Source organism: Scyliorhinus torazame, chromosome 1, assembly GCF_047496885.1.
Source record: "Scyliorhinus torazame isolate Kashiwa2021f chromosome 1, sScyTor2.1, whole genome shotgun sequence".
Classification (NCBI taxonomy): Eukaryota; Metazoa; Chordata; class Chondrichthyes; order Carcharhiniformes; family Scyliorhinidae; genus Scyliorhinus; species Scyliorhinus torazame.
Window position 1 is genome coordinate 391,256,859 of NC_092707.1, and position 21,013 is coordinate 391,277,871.

Consider the following 21,013-nt stretch of genomic DNA (forward strand, 5'->3'; position numbering starts at 1 on the left):
TTTTTGTGAGGAAATAAGATGACCTCCAGTAAATGGATTGGCTAAGAGATGATTCTTGCCAAACCCTTGTTTTATTTTGATCATTTGTGGTAACACTGTTGCTTGATTTATCTCTAATGTCTACGATTAATCTAATGATTTATTTTTCTATGGGGCTTTACTTATTAAGAATAAAATTAAATAATCCGTCTCCAAGACATCCCATTCAGGCTAATGCAACCTTAATATCACATCCAAATTCAAAGGACAAGGAAAGGTACAGCACAGGAACAGGCCCTTCAGCCCTCCAAACCTGCCCGTCTAACCTCAAACCTTGTTCATATCCCTCTATTCCCATCCTATTCATGTATTTGTCAAGATGCCCCTTAAACGTCACTATCGTATCTGTAACAATATGTATATTGTAAAAGAGACAAAGGGTTAACAATTTCATGTTAATACGCCTCACCACCAGATTGGGATAAGATGCAATCATCAAATACTTCTGACAAGCAAGTGCTTGGTGGCCACAAGTCATTTCTAAAGTATTGTATAATGCTCTGCATGGCATCCGGAGTACTGAATTCAGTCTGGGCATGCACTTCAGGAAGGATATACTAGATTTGGACAGGGAGCAGTGTAGATTCACTAGAAGCACGGTAGCACAAGTGGATAGCACAGTTGGTTCACAGAGCCAGAGTCCCAGATTCAATTCCCTGCTGGGTCACTGTCTGCGGAGTCTGCCGTTCTCCCCATGTCTGCGTGGATTTCCTCCGGGTGCTCTGGTTTCCTCCCACAGTCCAAAGATGTGCAGGTTAGGTGGATTGGCCATGATAAATTGCCCTTAGTGTCAAAAAAGGTTAGGAGGGGTTATCGGGTTACGGAGATAGGGTGGAAGTGAGGGCTTAAGTGGGTTGGTGCAGACTCGATGGGCTGAATGGCCTCCTTCTGCACTGTATGTTCTAATGAAACTTGGTTTAGATTATAATGACCAGGTTGCGTATCGTAGGGATTGTATTCTTTTTGAGCATTGTTAAGGGGTGATCTAATTGAGTAGTTTAAGATGACTAAAGGATTTATTAGTGTAGATGGAGAAAACCTATTTCCTCTAGATGGTAGACTCCAGAACAAGTGACACAACCAGGGGTGAAACCACCATTCTCGGCCTTTTGGCTAAGATTAAGCGTGAGATCAGGTGCAATGCTTACAGCTTGGATCTAGTATGTTCTTCTGGGGAGCATGAAGTGCCCACTGGGCACGGAAGGCCCCGATGGTGCCCATGAACACAGCGTGCTCCTGCTCCAGGAACATCCGGCTGTGAACAAAGCCCCAGAAGAGGGGCCGACAGTCCAACAGGACGATTCCCTCAGTCGCCCACTGCCTGGACCTGTTAATGGCAAGTTTCGCCAGGCCCAGGAGCAGGCTCACAAGGAGGTCCTCCACATTCCCCGCCCCTTTCCACACTGGGTACGAACCAGGGAGTGTCCTTGGGATCTCTCTAGGTAATTGTATCAATTGAAGTTAAGTAGGGCATTGATTGGATAATTACTTGAGCACATATAAAGAGGAACCTACTGACATAAGTGGTGAGTGGCAGCAGAGAGATACATACATACCTGTAATGTTTTACTCTGTGAATAAATATATTCCAAGTAAAGACTGTGGCTTTGGACTCTCCCTTCACCACCTGGCTATCAGGTGTATAGCAGGACACAGCTTCTTGCTGCCTTAACCAGGCAAGTTATAACCAAACATCCCCCTTTTGGGAATGCAGTATTTATTGCATCAGGCGAAGGGAGACGACTCTGGGGAAATAAAAACACAACATTTTGTATACAGAATCTTATTGCATTAGGGAAGCAGGGTTGCAAAGTATCAGTCTATCAGGGAGTACTTAATGACAATGTTACCAAATCTGCAATTTATAGCCATTAAAATTTTTAGCATTTAAAAGCTAAATTGAATGAACAGCAATTATCAAAACAAGTTATTTTTATCCATGTAACAATTCACCACAAGTATGAAGCCCAGTGATATGTTCATTAAGTCTGGAATGTAGATGGAATTCCTTTAATCAGGGGAGATGAAGAGTCATAGATCAAGCTGCTTTAAGATAGTGGCCCCCCACCCCCTCCAGTTTCAATTATCTGCCTCCTGAAGGTGATAGATAACCCTTTGCAGGGGAGAGCTCAATCAGCTTTGATATCCTTTTAGTGTCCCAGTCGAAGGGCCGCCCTTTCTGCACCAGCCCAAGCATTCAATCACCGGGCCATCGGAGACTAGCCTAATCCCAACCTTGGGTGATACAATTGTCCTCTCCCTTTTACAGTGAAGATCAGTAGATGGCGATTGGGATCAGGCACACTGGCTGATTTTTTGTTTTTGTTTTTGTTTCTCCTGTTCCCTTGCTCCAGCACATAATGAGGCTGGTTCCAGCCTCTAATAGCTGGAACGAAATCTGCTAACTTGGTACAGATCAGAAATCAAACCTGGGACCTTGCTTGTTCTGTGGATCAGCTGCTTTAATAAATTTAAACTTTCCATGTATCAATCGCAAAACATGCCAATCACGCTACCAATTAATCTGTTAAATATTTACAGTAACAGCTGGAGGCGGGGTGGTACAGGGAGCGTGATGTGACTTTTGACAACTGAGAGATGGATTTAAAATATGTTTAAGTCTGGCTTCTTGTTCAGTATTAATGGTAAATGAGAGATTCACACTCGATTAATTGGCATTTGCCTGCTCACATTTGTCAGTCTTTCAGCGAGTTTACGTCTGAAGAAGAGTTAAATTCAGAGGGAAGCAAATTGCTGAAAGGTTCTATGCACTGATCACAAACTATGTTAAGATTGCTTCTTTTGAATTATTTGACAAGTTAAATTAGTCAAAATTAAAATTTGTAATTGTGCAAATTTTGCCTTGTCATAAAATGTTCTGTGAATGACTGGCATGTGTGTTACACAACTTGTAAATTGATGTGCGGATAATTGAAAATTGTTGCTCTGTCTGGATCAAAGGGCAGCACAGTAGCATTGTGGATAGCACAATTGCTTCACAGCTCCAGGGTCCCAGGTTTGATTCCCGGCTTGGGTCACTGTCTGTGCGGAGTCTGCACGTTCTCCCCGTATCTGCGTGGGTTTCCTCCGGGTGCTCCAGTTTCCTCCCACAAGTCCCGAAAGGCATGCTTGTTAGGTGAATTGAACATTCTGAATTCTCCCTCAGTGTACCCGAACAGGGGCCAGAATGTGGCGACTAGGGGATTTTCACAGTAACTTCATTGCAGTGTTAATGTAAGCCTACTTGTGACAATAATAAAGATTATTATTATTATAAATTGATGCATTTTAGGTTGTTAGTGGAATCTGGAATTCTGAATAATTTGAAGTGAGTGGGAAGGGTTCTGTGCATCGGTGTTCAAATTGGAAGTATGCTTAATTCTGCGTTTCTCTGTGTTTGCCTGTGACAGTGCTTTCCAATTTTGACTGTTTTATTAAAAAAATTATGTATCTGCCTCGGGCTATAGGGTAACCAATTGAAAAACTGTCACCAGGAAGATTAGGCATAAGAGGATCTCTTGTTGACAGATGGTGCTCAAGGCTAGTAAATAGAAGCAGGGCACGGGACGTGCTGCAAAATATTCTGGAAAGGAAGCCTGTTGCAAGACCAGAATGTTAATTGTGGAGCATTTATGATTACCTAGACTGTCACTGGGAAAAGAAAATGAGATGAACGCCTGTCTGAGGAGTGCTAGAGACGGCTTATAATTTAATCGCGAAATACCAGAGTGGTTCCTGGATGCGTTATTTGTAAAAAGGAGGATTTAGGATCTAGAAATTTCTAAAATCAGTGGAACTCAAGAGAGTATGCAAATAGAGTGACATGTAATCGTTACATTTTAAAATAGAAGTATTTTTTATGCTATATGAATCTATTGTAGACAATTAAGTATTTAAGGAACAGTTGCTGAGCGTAGCCAACCATGAGTAAGGGTAATCGAGACAGATGTAGTTGAGTACAAAATAGAACTGTTAGGATTAAGAAGAAGGCTTTCAAACCTACTGAGCAGGAGGATTGAGTAAGGGATTTAAAAAGCTTGTAAACTGGGATTAAATGAGAAGAACATCTTGAGTAACAGAGAAGGGTTAAGGGTTTTCTTTCTCTCCACTACTACCTTTAACAGTATTCAGTTGCCAACAGCCCTTAGTTGAGAAGTCCATTCATCGCACGCGGGTCAGACTCAAGAATATTCGGTTGCAGGAGGCATGAATGCTGAGCCAGATTATCGGGCGTTTTGGAAAGCCTGTTATTTATGAAATGTTCTCTGTTTCTTGTTTAACAACAAAATGTTAAGCCACACTACAGCTTGGGATGGGCTGGCTGCCCTTCTTTCAATCACTCTCTCGGAGCATAATTGAAATGTTATTTTTATATTTTTAGACAATGAACATATTTTCATAGACTTGGAACAGAAGCTCACTAAGTATTTTCCCAAGGAATGGAAGAAGGAAATTAGCAAAGTAAGTTTTATTTATTATGAAAGGAAAATACAGTGGATGATGTTGGAATACAAATGCAGTAACTGTAACCTTTTGGGTCTTTCGGATAACCCACTTCGAGTTCCTGCATTTTGCTGATTATAGAACAACAAATATTTTTGGATTTTGTGTTTTTATTTTGCAACTGAAATAGTGCGTGTTTTGTTCTGCTCTTGACGTAGCATAAGCTGCTTCCTTGATGTGCACTCTGACAAAGGAAGGTTCAGACTTGGAGACAGCTTTAACACGTTTATTACTGTTAACGATTCTCCTACTTGGATTCGACTCTCCTGTTAATCCTGCTATAGCTACTCAGACTGACTAACCAGTCTGCTACAATCCACGTGGTGGGTGTGATGTTCAATCAACCCTGCGTCTGCACTCAGAGTCTCCACTGGAAAGAGACTGAGCATGTGTGATGTGTCCTTTTATATGGGTTGGTGTAATGCCCTCCTGTGGTAGTGTCACCTCTGTATGTGTATCGTGACTGCCCATTGGTCGTGTCCTATCTTACTGACCTATTGGTTGACTGTCTGTGTGTCATGTCTCTGGTGCTCCCTCTAGTGTCTAGCTAGGTGTAGCGTACACCTAGTGTACATTAACCCTTTGTGTACTTACAGTGATGTATATCACCACATCTCCCCCCCCCCCTTTTTCGTGTTACATATTTTCTGTACAGTGTTAAAGAAAATTGAACAAAAAAAGATAGATAAGTGATACTCTGTACAAGTTATGATAACCGTGATCATTAAACAATAAGTCCAAATCATATGCATGAGTCCAAAGTTCATTAATTATTATGGCCGAGTGGCTTTCTTGTTTGGTTGGTGAGTTGGTGATATTGATGGTGGCATTGCATTGTAAACACCATCAGTGTCCCTGTGCTGAAGGAACCAAGAAGTGGTCACATCACTTCGTTGTTTGATTTGGACTCTTTTTTTTTTTTTTTTTTTCTTTCGATGCTTGTGGTGGTAATTCTTGATGGCATCTGTCCTGAAAGCTAGGTTGCCTGTTGGTAGTGCAGCAAACGTGAAGTGGTAAGATGCATCGTCCTGCCATGGCATGTCATTGTACTGAGCTGAGCAGTAACAGTGTCCCGCACTGGCAGAGTTGTACCAGTCATAGTTTCATTGGTGTTGTTTTTGTCGTGCTTGTTGTCGACATTGTTGCCTCTGGTACGCTTCTTGCTATTGTCTTTGATGTTGTTGTTGGTTGGTTTTGTTGTTGTGTTTGCTGCGCTCAAGGACCACACTCTGTGGATAATACGAGTCCTTCACACAGTTACTCATGTCAGCGTCCTTTGTGGCATCTGCTGTTTCCATGAGTGTGCCGTCACTGAGTTTGCGGCGCTCCCCGTCTGGAGTCATGTCCGGCTTACGTGAATCAGCTTTGGTGTCTTGACGCTCCCCATCCGGTGTCATTGCAGGTTCACTTGAGTCAGCTGAGGTTTCTTCCTGCTCCCCGTCCGGAGTCATTTCAGTGTCACTTGAATCTTCTGAGGTTTCTTGATGCTCGACGTCCGGAGTCAAAACATTCAGGAATGCATTTGCTGGTGGAGAGGTTCGAGCGAATGAGGTTTGAAGTAATGTCACCGGAGTCACCAGTCGTCTCACTGTGATTGTCAAGTGCCTCTGTACATTCTAGCTGGGGTCTGTCATGTTACACATCTTGTATGGGAAGTGGGATGCCGTCATCACTTTTCTCACATACTGTGGGTAGAGCCTCAGTGTCTTCTTGTCGTTCACTTGAGCGTGGTAGACTGTCAGAGTCGTCTTCTGGTGGCTCAAATAATCTGGGTGGACTGTCAACCTGGCTTTCAGGGTGGACTGGGGGGCTGGTTTAGCACACTGGGCTAAATCGCTGGCTTTTAAAGCAGGCCAGCAGCACGGATCAATTCCCGTACCAGCCTTCCCGAACAGGCGCCGTAATGTGGCGACTAGGGACTTTTCACAGTAACTTCATTGAAGTCGACTTGTGACAATAAGCGATTTTCATTTTCATAGTCTGCTTGCTGTACACTTGAGCGTGGTAGACTGTCAGAGTCTTTTCTTGTTCACTGGAGCGTGTAGACTTGCATCGTTTGCTGCTGGTTGCTCAGAGGAGGTTGCTAGACCCTCATGGTCTTGCGCATGCAAGGACTGCGCTTCGGAGTCTTGCGTTGCTTCTGTCATAGAGGCTGTCCACGAGCTCGCTGTGGAGGCTTGTGTCACTGGAGTCACTTGTGTGGAGACGTGCAGTTGTCTCGCTGTAGAGTCTTTCATCGCTTTCTCTGTGGAGGCTGGGACCCTTCGTGGTGCATGGACCACTCTCTGTGTGGCAGCAGGCTGATCTCTGTGGGGTTGTACCGCTCTCTGTCTCATGGTGTCAGGCCGCAGTATAATCCTGCACTCCAGAGTCAGGATGTCATATATGCTGGGCTGAAGATCCTCAAATCCGAAGAACACATCCGCGTCTGTGTCGGATTCTTCACTGTAGAACACATCTCGTTGCGGTTCGGATTTGGTACTGGAGTCGCCATCTCCAATGATGAAATCATCGCCTCTGAGTCGTAGTCTTCTAGGACCATATCATCACCTTTTGTGTCGTAGCTGGCATTGGGCTCGCGATGTCCAAAGACGAATTCAGGGTCTGAGTCATCGTCTTCAAGGACTGTATCATCTCTTTGGGTGGTAATAACTGCTTGTTGCAGGGTTCTGCGGAGGTTACTTTCAGCTACTGGTCGAAGTTCAGGCATTGTGCTGTCGTTCCAGGTGAAAAAATCTGGTTTTGAGGCTTTAAAAAATTTGTTCCTTGTTTTGGGACATTTCCCCTTTAAGTGGGCGTGGTCCAGGGGCCTCTGAGCGTGACGTAGAGCGTAGGAATGGATTGCGCATGCGCAGATCGCTGTTCCTTGACTTTGCGCATTTCTCTCAACTGCGCATGTGCGGTACCTTTTCCAAGATGGCCACCGATCAAAATTGTCGTTCGTTTCTCTGGTACCTCGGCCCCGTGGTGAGTATTGGCGCCTCTTGCCGTTTTCTCTTGGTTTGTTTGTGTTTTCCCCGCAGTATTGTTTGAATTGGTCCAGGACTGCCTGGAAGTCGCTCCTGTTTTGCTCTTTGGAGAACTTGAATGTTTTGAAGATTTCTTCTGCTCTGGCACCCGCAATGGTGAGCAGATGCTCTGTCTTTTCAGCATCGGTCACATCGTGTAGGTCGGCTGCTACCAGGAAGATCTCAAACCTTTGCCTGAATGCACGCCAGTTTGCACTGGGATTGCCGTGGCACCTGAGCCTCTGTGGAACCGGAATCACGATCATCTTGCTGGTTGTCACTGTTTGCTGAGTTGTAACTATATGGATTTAAACAGTTACTCACTGGTACCATGTTTTGTTATGCTCTTGACGTAGCATAAGCTGCTTCCTTGATGTGCATTCTAACAAAGGAAAGTTCAGATTTAGAGATAGTTTTAACACATTTATTTCTGTTAATGATTCTCCTACTTGGATTCGACCCTACTGTTAATCCTGCTCTCGCTACTCAGACTGATGAACCAGTCTGCTACAATCCACGTGGTGGGTGTGATGTTCAATCAACCCTGCGTCTGTACTCACTGAGAGTCTCCACTGGAAAGAGACTGAGCATGTGTGATGTGTCCTTTTATATGGGGTGGTCCTTTTATATGCCCTCCTGTGGTAGTGTCACCTCTGTATGTGTATCGTGACTGCCCATTGGTCGTGTCCTATCTTACTGACCTATTGGTTGACTGTCTGTGTGTCATGTCTCTGGTGTTCCCTCTAGTGTCTAGCTAGGTGTAGTGTATGTACATTAACCCTTTGTGTACTTACAGTGATGTATATCACCACAGTGTGTACTCAAACACCTCCGCTAGTGAGAAATTAGTGGCATAATAGGTGAAATCTTAATCTTTTTTAAATGTGGAACATGTGTGCAAACAGTAATTAGCCATAGTAGACAAAGGACCCTAGCTATCTCTCTCCATTAGAGAGAGACAATAAGTTTTATATATAGCTTGAGAGCCATCACTTTTTATTTAAATAAAAACATTTTTTTTTAGCCCATCCTTAAAGTTACAAAGCCAATGAGTGGATGGGGCAAACCCTCAATCCATCTCATTGCTTGCTCCAAAAAAACAATCCAAATTCAAACTGAAGCCAATTCATGTCTCCACAAGAGAGACATACCAGATCCAAGCTGACAAGAAAAGGCATTGCACCTCATCGTGGGCTTGAACTGATGCTTGATCTGAGCCAAAAGGCTGAGAGGCGACGAGAAGCATCACTCTGCACATGTGGGGCAAATCCAGTGTGGGGATTGAATCCTTGTGGTTGGCATCATTCTGCATCAGATTCTAGTCATCTAGCCAACTGAGCTAACCGACCCACAATGTGGATTAATGGGATGAAAATCTCCTCTGTCTGCTCTAAGACTGTAAGCGTATTATGTTCAATTAATTTGGGTAATCTACAGTCCAGTTTGAAAACCAACAACTTCAAAAGCACTTTGACCACTTTCCTCCTACTGCTGATCCCCCCCCCCCCCCGCCGCATTGTGATGCACTTTGGGATGTTTTGCTAATGGTAGAGGCACTAATATAAATGAGAGTCGTAAGTTTGTAATGGAGAAGGTTACTTCAAATCAAACCAGGAATTTAGAACTAGAGATATAAACTGAAGTCAGTGGCAGGTACGTCGGGTAGCTGTGCAAAATGAACTTGCAACATTCCCTCCCATGCGGTTAGGCTAAAATTGGAGTTTAATCTTGGCAGAAATATGTAGGCTGGAATTCTCTGGCCGATGGGATTCCCTTTTCCCACTGGGAGCGCACCCCTGCCCATGGATTTCTTGGCGTGTGGGGTGGCTTCAATGGGAAATCCCATTGACAAGCGGTGGGAGTGGGGAATCCCGCCGCCAACAAACAGCGTGACACCGAGAAACCCGCGGCTGGGAGCCCGCAGAAACCCGGCTATAGTTGTGTTCTAATGATGCCATCTGCTTATTTCATCGCCTTTTCCTTTCTTAACAGAATAATGAAATGTTCGGCGCTCCATTCGTCGTTTGCTTAAGGGTGCAGTACTATGTTGAAAATGGAAAAGTAATAAGGTACAGAGTTCCTGTTCAGTAGTTGAATGTAAAAATGAAGTAAGCATATCTATTCAGTAACCATTTCCATACACTTTCCATGGGTCAAACTTTGTGAAAAAAAAAAAGAATAAAATTGCTGAATAATTTAATCTGATACGAAAATAAGGGAGGTTGGTAATAATAAACCTACATTTACCATCTGACTGTCAACATTGTGCTGCTTCTGTTTGCTTATCTTCAAAATAAGTAAGGTGGAGGTAAAATAATTCGGAGAGAAAAATAGAAGTCACGCCTGCACTGAAACGGATTCCCTTGCCCACTGCTAAGTTCTGATTTCCAAACAAATTAGTGCCTGATTTCCAAACAAAGTAGTGCCTGATTTCCAAACAAAGTAGTGCCTATGAATTGAACACCGGGCTGGATATTCTGCCCCCTCCCTTTCCCTCGGCGACATGTTTTGTGGTGGAGAAGTCCTCCTGACATTGTTCTGCAGTGGGATCTTCCAGCCCCGCCGCTGCTGTCAATGGGGTTTCCCGTTGTTCGAACCCACGGCGGGATCCTGCCAACGGGAACGACCGGGAAAGCCCAGGCCAATGATGTTGCACTTTACTTTACCACCAGCTTGCTGTTGTAAATGAAGATAATTTCAAGGCTTCTATACTGTTCAGCTGCTATTGCATTTGGATATCTCCAACTGATTTTCCTCTCTACCCTCTGACCTATATTTTCACCGTTCTAACTGGGATCAGTTTTCGCAGTGCAGCGTTGTCTGGCTTTCTAGAATCTTCGTGTTCTGCAAGGCTCAGATCAACACTGCTTTCATGAGCCAGGTTGCGATACCGTGTGAAATACAACAGAACACATATTACTTACATCAGCAGCAGTTTTTCTTTCCTAACACTTGTGGAATTCTCCATATCCCTGCAGTGACAAGAAGGCAAGGCATTTCTACTATTGCCAGCTAAAAGAACAAGTTTTAAGTTCGAGGTGCACAAGCAAAGAGGAAGTCTATTTTCTGCTTGCAGCGTATGCATTGCAGGCTGACTTGGGAAATTACAAAAAACACGTACACGTTGGAAAATATTTTGAGCCTCCGCATTATTTCCCTCAATGGGTAAGAATCACTTATTTGGTTTTGTTTGCTTCAATTCATTCATTTCAGGTCTTGTCTGTGCAGTTGCAACATTTTTAACATGTTAATAGATATTTTGAAAAATTGTTTGAGATACGCATATTGGGGCTTTTCCCCCCCCCAAGTTTCAAAGTAAACTAGATGTTTGCACAGTTGGCATTTGGAGGATGCAGTATTTTATTGCCTATTTATTGTGAGTAAAGCGTCTAATAGCGGAGATAATATAAAATACACACCAGGGCCTAGTAGCTTATAAACTGTTGTCTTCTGACTCAGCTTATAGATAATGTTGCTTGCTGACTGGGTTTGTAGATTATGTTTCAAGCCATATCCTCTCCTCACTGCCAACCCCCTTGCCCTAAACTCCTCAATCAGGTTTTCCATTTGTTCCTCAATCTTGGGCGTGGTTCAGCCACTGCATTGGGCCGACGCAGAGCCAGGCACAACGGGTGAGTCCCAGGAGAGCCCCAAATCGGGCTTCGTGCGGGCCGATCGCGAGTCACCCAACGCGCTGGGCCCAGCGTGATCTGGATTACGCCCTCTCACCTGCAAGGCCTTGACTGGGTGCTGTTTAGTTTTGGTTTCTACAAATGTGGACCAGGCATGATGGCACCTCGGGGGTCTCACAGGCCATTAGAACATAAGAACTAGCAGCAGGAGTAGGCCATTTGGCCCCCCGAGCCTGCTCCGCCATTCAGTAAGATCATGGCCGAACTTTTTGTGGACTCGGCTCCACTTATCCGCCTGCTCACCGTAACTCTTAATTACTTTACTGTTCAGAAATCTGTCTACCTTTGCCTTAAAAACATTTAACGAGGTGGCCTCAACTGCTTCACTAGGCAGGGAATTCCACAGATTCAGAACTCTTTGGATGAAGATGTTCTTCCTCAACCCAGTCCTAAATCTGCTCCCCCTTATTTTGAGGCTCTGCCCCCTAGTTCTAGTTTCACCCACCAGTAGAAACAACCTCCCTGCTTCTAACTTCTCTATTAGAGTCCCCTGGATGGTTGAAGACAGGGCAGGATAGTACCCTGGGACTCCCCCTGGCTTGTGGGCATCTTGGCACCGCCAGTCTGGTGCTCTGGCAGTGCCGCTCAAGCACTGCCAGGATGCCCGGTGCCACTGCTTGGGAGCCAGACTGGCAATTCCAAGATGGCAGTGCTGAGGTGCCTGGGTGCCAGGTTGGCACTGCCAGGGCCCAGCGCGGGCGGGCCTGTGCCATGGGGGCACTCTTTCCCTTCTGCCTCCACCACAGTCTCCACCATGGCGGAGGTGGAAGAGACTCCCTCCACTGCGCATGCGTGGGAAACTGTCAGCGGCCGCTGACGCTCCCGCGCATGCGCCGCCCGGAGATGTCATTTCTGCGCCAGCTGGCGGGGCAACAAAGACCGTTTCCGCCAGCTGGCGGGGCAGAAATTCCTCCGGTGTCGACCTAGCCCCTCAATGTTGGAGCTCGGCCCCCAAAGATGCGGAGCATTCCGCACCTTTGGGGCAGTGCGATGCCCGTCTGATTGGCGCCGTTTTGGGCGCCAGTCGGCGGACATCGCGCCGTTTCCGGAGAATTTCGCCCCTTATTACTACATCGAATAACATAGAATTTACAGCTCAGAAACAGTCCATTTGGCCCAACCTGTCCAGTGTTTATGCTCCATTCATTTAACTGTATCAGGATAACCTGCTGTTCTCTTCCTCATGTACTTCTCTAGCTTTCCCTTCAATGTACCTCTACCATTACCTGAACTACATCCCTGTGGGAGTAAGTTCCAAATTCTTACCAGTCTTTGGTTAAAGAAGTCTTTTTCTGAACCCGCATTCGATTTTTAGTGACGACCTTATATTGATGGTCAATTTAGACACCACCTCCTTCACCATAGGCTTTTATGATGCTAAAGGCCTCATAATGTTGCATAATGTCACATTTTTCAAATTGTACAAAGCATTTTGCCTCAATGACACATGTCAATGGAACAAGAGAATTCTGATTCATATCCTGCCTGCCATGTAAACGGAAGAGAATTTCTGCCGATTCACTAATGCACGGATAATAATGGCACTTATTGAAAAAGATTCTGCCAAGTACTTCCGACATGGAAAATGTAATGAAACTAGAGAAATGCTGAATATAACAGGTTGTTTTGCCTTAAACCGGAACCGTGACATATGTTAAATCTTTTCCCAAGGGCTTATAAAAATCCGACCTCCCCCAGATATGACAGAATGTGTCAGTGGGACAGTGGTGAGAAGCTGAGTCTTCAGTCTGGCCTGATGACCAACTAAAAACATGATGGACACCACCCAGCCTGAAACCTGCCAGGCAACACCCCAACTCTGCCTCAACTAACCCAGATCTTTTTATAAGGCGGTACTTGTTCTGACCTTCACTTGGAGGGGGGGAATTGGAGAGATGCTGACTGATATTTGATGAGACAGGAGAATGATTGTAGGAGTGGTGACAAGATCCAACGGAAGAGCAGCTTGGATTCATGTTTGAAGCTAATACCTGGGAGCAGTGGCAACAGTGAGTGGTTAAGAATAGAAAGAACGTTGGGGGCGAGAGCAGGTGCTGAGGCTAAGATGGGCAAGGGTCAGAAAACCTCTTTATTTTCTCTTTGGACCGGTGAGCGGAGGAGCAACGGTACCTTGACTGTTGGGGAAGTGGAGCATGTGTCCCTTTCATGGGCCAAGTGTTGCAGAGGCAAATTTTTAATATTCTCATGTGAACTCTTGTTTTCTGAAGGTATAACTGATGGGTTTCATTTTATCGGATGCGGATTTATTCAAAAAATGTAAAGAATAAGCTAGGAATTAATCATGCTTTGAAAAAGTCGACCAACAAAATATCAGTCCGAAAACAAGTTGCTTTCAAACCTGTTCATGAGTCAGCAAAAGATGTGACTATTTGGCATTTGCCTTTCGCATTCCGTTGAAATCAGGTAGAACAATAAAACAAAAGCACGTCCTCACAAACCTGTTTTCACTCCCCTTCTAAAAGTGGGATTGCTTTGCTCAGATGCAGTTTAAGTGCAGGCAATTAGTGGTATGTACTGTTTGAGTCCTAGTGACATTCTCCAGCAATAAACAAGACTACCTTTTAAAATATATATATTTTTATTCAACAAATTTTCTTCATTTTCACCATACAAACAGGAAAACCCCAACAATATATAAAGAAACAATCCCACCCAAACCCATCCTTATAGAGATGATAAGTCCAGGAGAACATTATATGGCTTTTGGAAAAAATATAGATGGATAAATGGGAATCAGTACAGATTTATAGAAGACATGCTTGACTAACTTCAATCAAGTTCCTTAATGTAGTAGTGGGAAGGGCTGATGAAGATAGTGTGGTTGACGTTGTGTATATGAACTTTCAAACGATGTTTGTCATGGATTTTGTCACGACACCCTGGGCTAGTGTGCAGTCAATTCCAGCCGCACTTTACCTGGAGTCGCAACAGAGTTGAAATTAGATTTTATTTAAAATACCCGAGGTCCTTGGCTGAACCCAATAGACTGCAGGCAGGTTTGTAACTAGAACGCAAGCAACTTTAAAAAAAGTTTAACGGACAGAAAATCACCCCTCCTTCCTAACTACCCCTACTGCCTATACACACACTGCCAAACAACAGACGGGACAGCTTGGTGGAAAGAGAAAGAAAATATTAATAACAATAAAAAGGATCAGGATCTCTGATGCACAGCGATGACTTCCAGTCAATGTCTTTCTGAAGTTCTGGCTTTAGTTTTGATACTTCTTCCTTCTAGGCTTGAGATGGTTTTCTCTGGCAAGGTTGTTTACCTTCTCTGCCGACTCCGCATCATTTCAGGTTCATAGCAAAGGATGTGCCGGGCACTCACTGCTTTCAGAACAATGCAGCAGTTCTTTCACTTCAGCAAGCAGAAGAGAGAGACCTTCCCTTTCACTTCCAAGGTGTAAACACTTCTGACTGTTGTCAGAACATTGTCCCTGGCCAACCCACCAGTTGCCACTTAACCAATTGATCCGACTCCCTCCAAACCTGGTTCCTAAGATCCACTCGGTGCGGAGGGGTCTGGCCTCTCCCCGTCCAAAAACAAAACCTGGGAACTTTAATAAGGCACGGGGAGTCCAAAGTAAGCAAAATGTAACCAACATTTGTTTTGCAACAATTATATACATGAGTACTGGTAGAACTTCACCAGGTACTCTCTCCTGTCAGTCGATTCCAGACTGGCTGGCCTTTTATCCAAGCTCGGGTAAACTACCCTGCCCCTAGCGGGAGAGCTTGTGTTCCTCAAGGACCACGGGGAAAACAATCATCCCCACACCGTATGTCCCGTGCAGGTTATTACAGGAACACAGTGTCCTGACGAGCAGACCGCTCCAACTGAGTCCCCTGCCCAAAGGCACACCTCAACCAAATCAATAAAACCAACATAAAGGGTTATAGGGATAAGGTGGAGGTGTCGACCTTGGGTAGGGTGCTCTTTCCAAGAGCCAGTGCAGACTCGATGGGCCGAATGGCCTCCTTCTGCACTGTAAATTCTATGATATTCTATGATGATAAAGAAATAAGAAGAAAGGAAATAAACAGGGAGTACTCCTGCAATTTTCAAAAGATGTTTGACAAAGTAGCACATAAAGATCCAAGGACCATAAGACAGAGGAACAGAATTAGGCCACTCAGCCCATCGAGTCTGCTCCGCCATGCAGTCATGGCTGATATTTTCTCATCCCCATTCTCCTGCCTTCTCCCCCTAACCCCCTTAAGGAGGGCTTGAGTCAGGTGCTCTTTCCAAGGGCAGGTGCAGACTTGAATGGCTGAATGGCCACCTTATGCACTGTAAATTCTGTGATTTTTATGATTGGGTGAACTGAAGGCAGAGAATAATGGTGAACAGTTTTTATTCCCTTGTCAGGAGGGAAGTGTACAGTAATGTCCCCTAGTGGTCAGTATTAACACCACTGCTCTTTTGATATATAGTAAGAAGTTTTACAACACCAGGTTAAAGTCCAACAGGTTTGTTTCAATGTCACTAGCTTTCGGAGCGCTGCTCCTTCCTCGGGTGAATGAAGAGGTATGTTCCAGAAACATATATATACAGACAGATTCAAAGATGCCAGACAATGCTTGGAATGCGAGCATTAGCAGGTGATTAAATCCTTACAGATCCAGAAATGGGGTAACCCCAGGTTAAAGAGGTGTGAATTGTGACAAGCCAGGACAGTTGGTAGGATTTTGCAGGCCAGATGGTGGGGGATGAATGTAATGCGACATGAATCCCAGGTCCCGGTTGAGGCCGCACTCATGTGTGCGGAACTTGGCTATAAGCTTCTGCTTGGCGATTCTGCGTTGTCGCGCGTCCTGAAGGCCGCCTTGGAGAACGCTTACCCGGAGATCAAAGGCTGAATGCCCTTGACTGCTGAAGTGTTCCCCGACTGGAAGGGAACATTCCTGCCTGGCGATTGTCGCACGATGTCCGTTCATTCGTTGCCGCAGTGTCTGCATGGTCTCGCCAATGTACCACGCTTCGGGACATCCTTTCCTGCAGCGTATGAGGTAGACAACGTTGGCTGAGTCGCACGAGTATGTACCGCGTACCTGGTGGGTGATGTTCTCACGTGTAATAGTGGTATCCATGTCGATGATCTGGCACGTCTTGCAGAGATTGCCATGACAGGGTTGTGTGGTGTCGTGGTCACTGTTCTGAAGACTGGGTAGTTTGCTGCAAACAATGGTTCGTTTGAGGTTGCGCGGTTGTTTGAAGGCAAGTAGTGGGGGTGTGCGGATGACCTTGGCACGATGTTCATCTTCATCGATGACGTGTTGAAGGCTGTGAAGAAGATGTCGTAGTTTCTTCGCTCCGGGAAAGTACTGGACGACGAAGGGTATTCTGTCGGTTGTGTCTATATATCAAATATATCAAAAAAGATGTCTTTTGATATATACCTTTGATATACACCTTAATGACCTGGACTTGGGTAAACGGTATAATTTCAAAGCTGGCAGCTGACATGAAACTTGGAAATATGAGGCGTGATTTTCCCACCACGATGTGCCCGGACCGGCATCACTGGAGAGGTCCAAATCTGGCGTTGTGCCGGATGCAAAACCGCACGCGAGTCATTCGAATTGCGGTGCCCACCGCGGTCTGGATCACTCCCTCACTGGGGGTGATCCAATAATCATGTTTAATGGCTCATTTAAATATGCACAGTCTGTTTTGGGTTACATTGTGCTGGTGCCAGGCAGTCACCAGCTGCACTGGCGAGGCCTCAATCGGGTGCCAATTAGTACTGGTCTCCATCAGCGAAGACCAGTATGATGGCCATCTGGGGGTCTTGCATGCCACTTAGCCGCCAGGTGTTGGGGAGGGGGCAAGGTCGGACCCTGGTGCTGTGGCAGGGCCAACCTGATGCTACCAGGGTGCCAGGTTGGAAGTGCCAGGTGCCAGCTTGGCATGGGCCAGAGCCTGAGGGGGACCATGCCCATGAAAGGGAGGGTGAAGGGTGGTTAGGGAGGGGCATCATAAATGAAGGTGGGGGGGTGCGCGAAAGAGGTGGGGTTCAGCGACCCCATAGCGGGTGTCCTCACTTGGGAGTGGAGGATAATGCCGGGTCTGCGCGGGGTGTGGGGGATGCTCAAGCTCCGCGTTTGGGGAACCCTTTCAAAATGGCGCCCCGATCTCTCAGGAGCCACTGGCGAGTTCAGCTCTCCACTGCTGAAACAATTTCTAAGTGTGGGTTAGATCGGGGGGAAAATCACCAAACCTCCAAAAAATGACAAGTGTGGGTGAATCCAGGTCGGGATCGCACCCAAAAAGCTGGCGGGTAACACCCCGCACCCTTCCGAACTCGCCCAAAATGACAGTTATTTTTTGGGAGAATTGTGCCCATGTATTGGAGAGCACCTGTAATTTTTCCAGGTTTAATTCAATTCTGAGCTTAAGAAATACACAGAAGATCCAGCAGATGGCCCTCCCTTTGCCCTACAACGAGGACCTTTTAGTGACCGCTTTTACACTGCCATGGAATTGCATTCCACAAGGGAGCACAGGAGTTAGCACTGTTGCGTCACAGCGCCAGGGACCCAGGTTCGATTCCCAGCTTGGGTCACTGTCTGTGCGGAGTCTGCACGTTCTCCTCCGGGTGCTCCGGTTTCCTCCCACAAGTCCTGAAAGACGTGCTTATTAGGTGAATTGGACATTCGGAATTCTCCCTCTGTGTACCTGAACAGGCGCCGGAGTGTGGCGACTAGGGGATTTCCATAGTAACTTCATAGCAGCGTGACAATAATAAAGATTATTATTTATGAGTCTGATTACAGCTAAGGTGCTCAATGCATCATACATCCTTTTTTACCTGTGGGTGCTGCATCGGAGGTATTTGTACTCCGCTGTTTCAACTGGAGGGAATCTGCTCTGGAACTGGTGCAGGTTTCAGTTCATTTTGTACTTTGCCTCCTCTGGGGGCTCCCACCCCATTGAGCTTCAAAATCAGAAGACCCTGTCCTAGAGTTGGACTCCGTCTTTAAAGTTGTCCAGATATTTTTGGGCCTTGGTCCTGTTACACCATGAGGAAACATATTTAAGCTAAAATGATGCTTTTGTGTAGCTTTTAATTTATCCATTAGCAGAATGTCATCGTAGTCTTGTTAGCTCAATGTTCTTCCCCAAATTAATTGCATTGCAGAAGAAAAGTATGGCTCCATGCTTTGGTTGGATTCCTGCTTTGCTTTGCCTGAAGTGCTGTGAGAGGGAAAGGGATCGTAATAGTAATTATGGTCGTACCAGAATAAGTTTGTTGGGCTGTACAACTATTATTTGTTCTATTCATTCTTGTGTTGGCAACTCTTGCAAGTAAAACAGTTAGAACAGTCAGTTTCTTTATTTAAAAAATATAAATAGCAACTATTATAATATTTCACTTCATGTGCTTAATTATGTGTAACCTAAAACAATAGTTTTGATTTGTCAGAGTGCTGCTGTTGAGATGCAGCACTGCCGGGTCAGTAATGGCTACAAGAGGTCAGAGGCTGGGAATTCTGTATTCAGGAACTCATCACCTGACTCCCCAAAGCCTGGTCACTGTCTACAACACACAAGTCAGGGGTGTAATGGAATACTCTTCACCTGCCTGGATGAGTGCAGGTCCAACAGCACTCGAAGCGCGACACCATCCAGGACAAATCAGCCACCTTGATTGGCACCCCATTCGCCACCTTAAACATTCGCTTCCTCCACCACTGGCCCACAGTGGCGGCAGTGTGTGACACAGACAAGGTGTGCTGCAGCAACTCGCCAAGCTCCTTTGCTAGCACCTTCCAAACCCACAACTACCGCCACCTCGAAGGACAAGGGCAGCAGACGCATGGCAACACATGCAAGTTCCCCTCCAAGTCACTCAACATCCTGATGTGCAATTATATCGCCGTTCCTTCACCACCGCTGGGTCAAAATCCTGGCACCCTCTCCTGATCAGCACTGTGGGGTGTATCTACACAACAGGGACTGCAGTGGTTCAAGAAGGCAGCTCACCACCACCTTCTCAAGGGTAATTAGGGATGGGCGATAAATGTTGGCCTAGCCAGGGATGCTCGCACTCCGTGAAAGAGTAAAAAAAGGAAGACAACGAATGTATTTTTAGCTATGTCACAATGTTCATTGAGGTGCTCAGAGCTTTAACTAATAAGTGGACTAATGTTTGTTTTGTTGGTCATAGGTAATTAACAAAAGGGGCTGTGATTACATTTTGAAACACGTTCCAGTAATGCACAAAGAACACCGGGGACTGACTCCGAAAGAGGGGATGCTGAGGTTTATTAAAGACGCTTGCCTTTTGGAGGATGTGCCCATTCATTATTACAGGCTCCAAAAAGTAAGAAACATATTTCCTTTTTGTTCATTATTACTGAATTACAGGGCTGTTAAAATGGGAGGAGAAAAAGTTACTAATAGAATAATTTACACGTCCGCTGCAGATTTTAAAATAATTTCCGCCTGAATTGGCCAGCAGTCCCATAGCCTGGGTAGATGCTTTGCTACCTCGATGGTGAATGGAGTCTAAAAGAGTTTTGTTTCATTGGAAGTTATCTGAAATACATTTTTTTTTAAACTTGGAAATAAAAAGTGGGTGACGGTAAAATTAACCAGGTTAGGGACGCGATTCCATGACCGTGTTGTGTCCGGCGTGGATCAGGGAATGCCGGGTGAATAGCGGCAGAGAGCAAAATTGAGATTCGCTCCAGGCACAAACTATTTTGCGATTCACCTGGCCTTTTCCCCCTGGCGAGTTCCAGATCAATGGCGAGAATATCATTAACCCTGATTTGCATTCATTTCAATCTCAGATTAAAGTCGAGTGCAGCGGCCTCCCGGGAATTACCTGCCTCCCCAGTGGGACGTTACACGGGAGCCATTTATTATTCCCTTTGAAAAGCGTGAAACTGGCGCAATGGCTATTGAGGGTAAGTGAGGAGGTGAGGAACCTGACTGTGAGAAGCCTCTAGCTTCACAGCTGAAGGCTATTTCACATCCGGAATTAACCTTGTTGGTTGTGAGAGCACTTCACGCTCCTCAACTCTCAAGTGCCTCCTCAAGGGCACATATTCCATACCTCCAGGGGATGATTAGTGCACTCCCATGTCCAGCAAAATGATGCCTGTACGGTGCGCTGAATTGTAGGAGCATCAGCAACATAGAGACAACTGCCAACAATCAAACACTAAAGAGCAGGGCCACCACTGTGAACCTTCTCACGACCAAAGGGTGTGTGTGTGGATGAGCGGAGGGCAGCTGAGCATGGTCACCCTAATGTTCCCGGCAGAGTCTGGGGGCTACTGATGTGGTCAGGGGCGAGTGTGCAGAGTGAAATTTGCCTGTACAAGTGGTTGGCTGGATGGCTCTTGAGAAAAGGCGGGACAGTCATGGGAAGGGTGAGGGAGGCTTGGGGGATTTGAGGGACCTGGGGTGGGAGCCCAAACTGATTGTTGGTATCTCTCTTTCTCCAATTCCTGCCAAATAAAAGTTTGTTTACTGGAGTTGATTCCGCGGAGGCTGCTTTTGCGTTGTTTGTGGCAGCCAAGGCGGTCAGACGCTGTAGAACACAGCAGTGACAACGCCGCTAGAGGTGGTACCCCATGTGCATGGGGGTACTTCACACCCTGAAGACCCAACCGCCCATCAGGCTGAGGAAGGACCCAAAATGGGAGGCCAACAACAGCCCAAGGTGTAGATGCACGTTGGTCATTCAATCAGCTGATGGACGTCATGTGCCGTAGAAAATTGCATTTCAATAG

General features: G+C 45.7%; 1 protein-coding gene across 3 annotated transcripts in view; it reads left to right on the forward strand.

Moving 5' to 3' along the window:
- Positions 1-21,013, forward strand: part of LOC140427589 (FERM domain-containing protein 6-like) — a 105,533-nt gene that overhangs the window by 60,093 nt on the left and 24,427 nt on the right. For 2 of the 3 annotated variants that reach the window (XM_072513015.1, XM_072513016.1), the window contains exons 4-7: positions 4,421-4,500; positions 9,543-9,619; positions 10,529-10,715; positions 19,438-19,593. In XM_072513015.1, coding sequence (XP_072369116.1) covers positions 4,421-4,500; positions 9,543-9,619; positions 10,529-10,715; positions 19,438-19,593 — 500 coding nt within the window. The remainder of the gene's footprint in view (positions 1-4,420; positions 4,501-9,542; positions 9,620-10,528; positions 10,716-19,437; positions 19,594-21,013) is intronic. The other variant, XM_072513021.1, reaches the window with a different exon arrangement.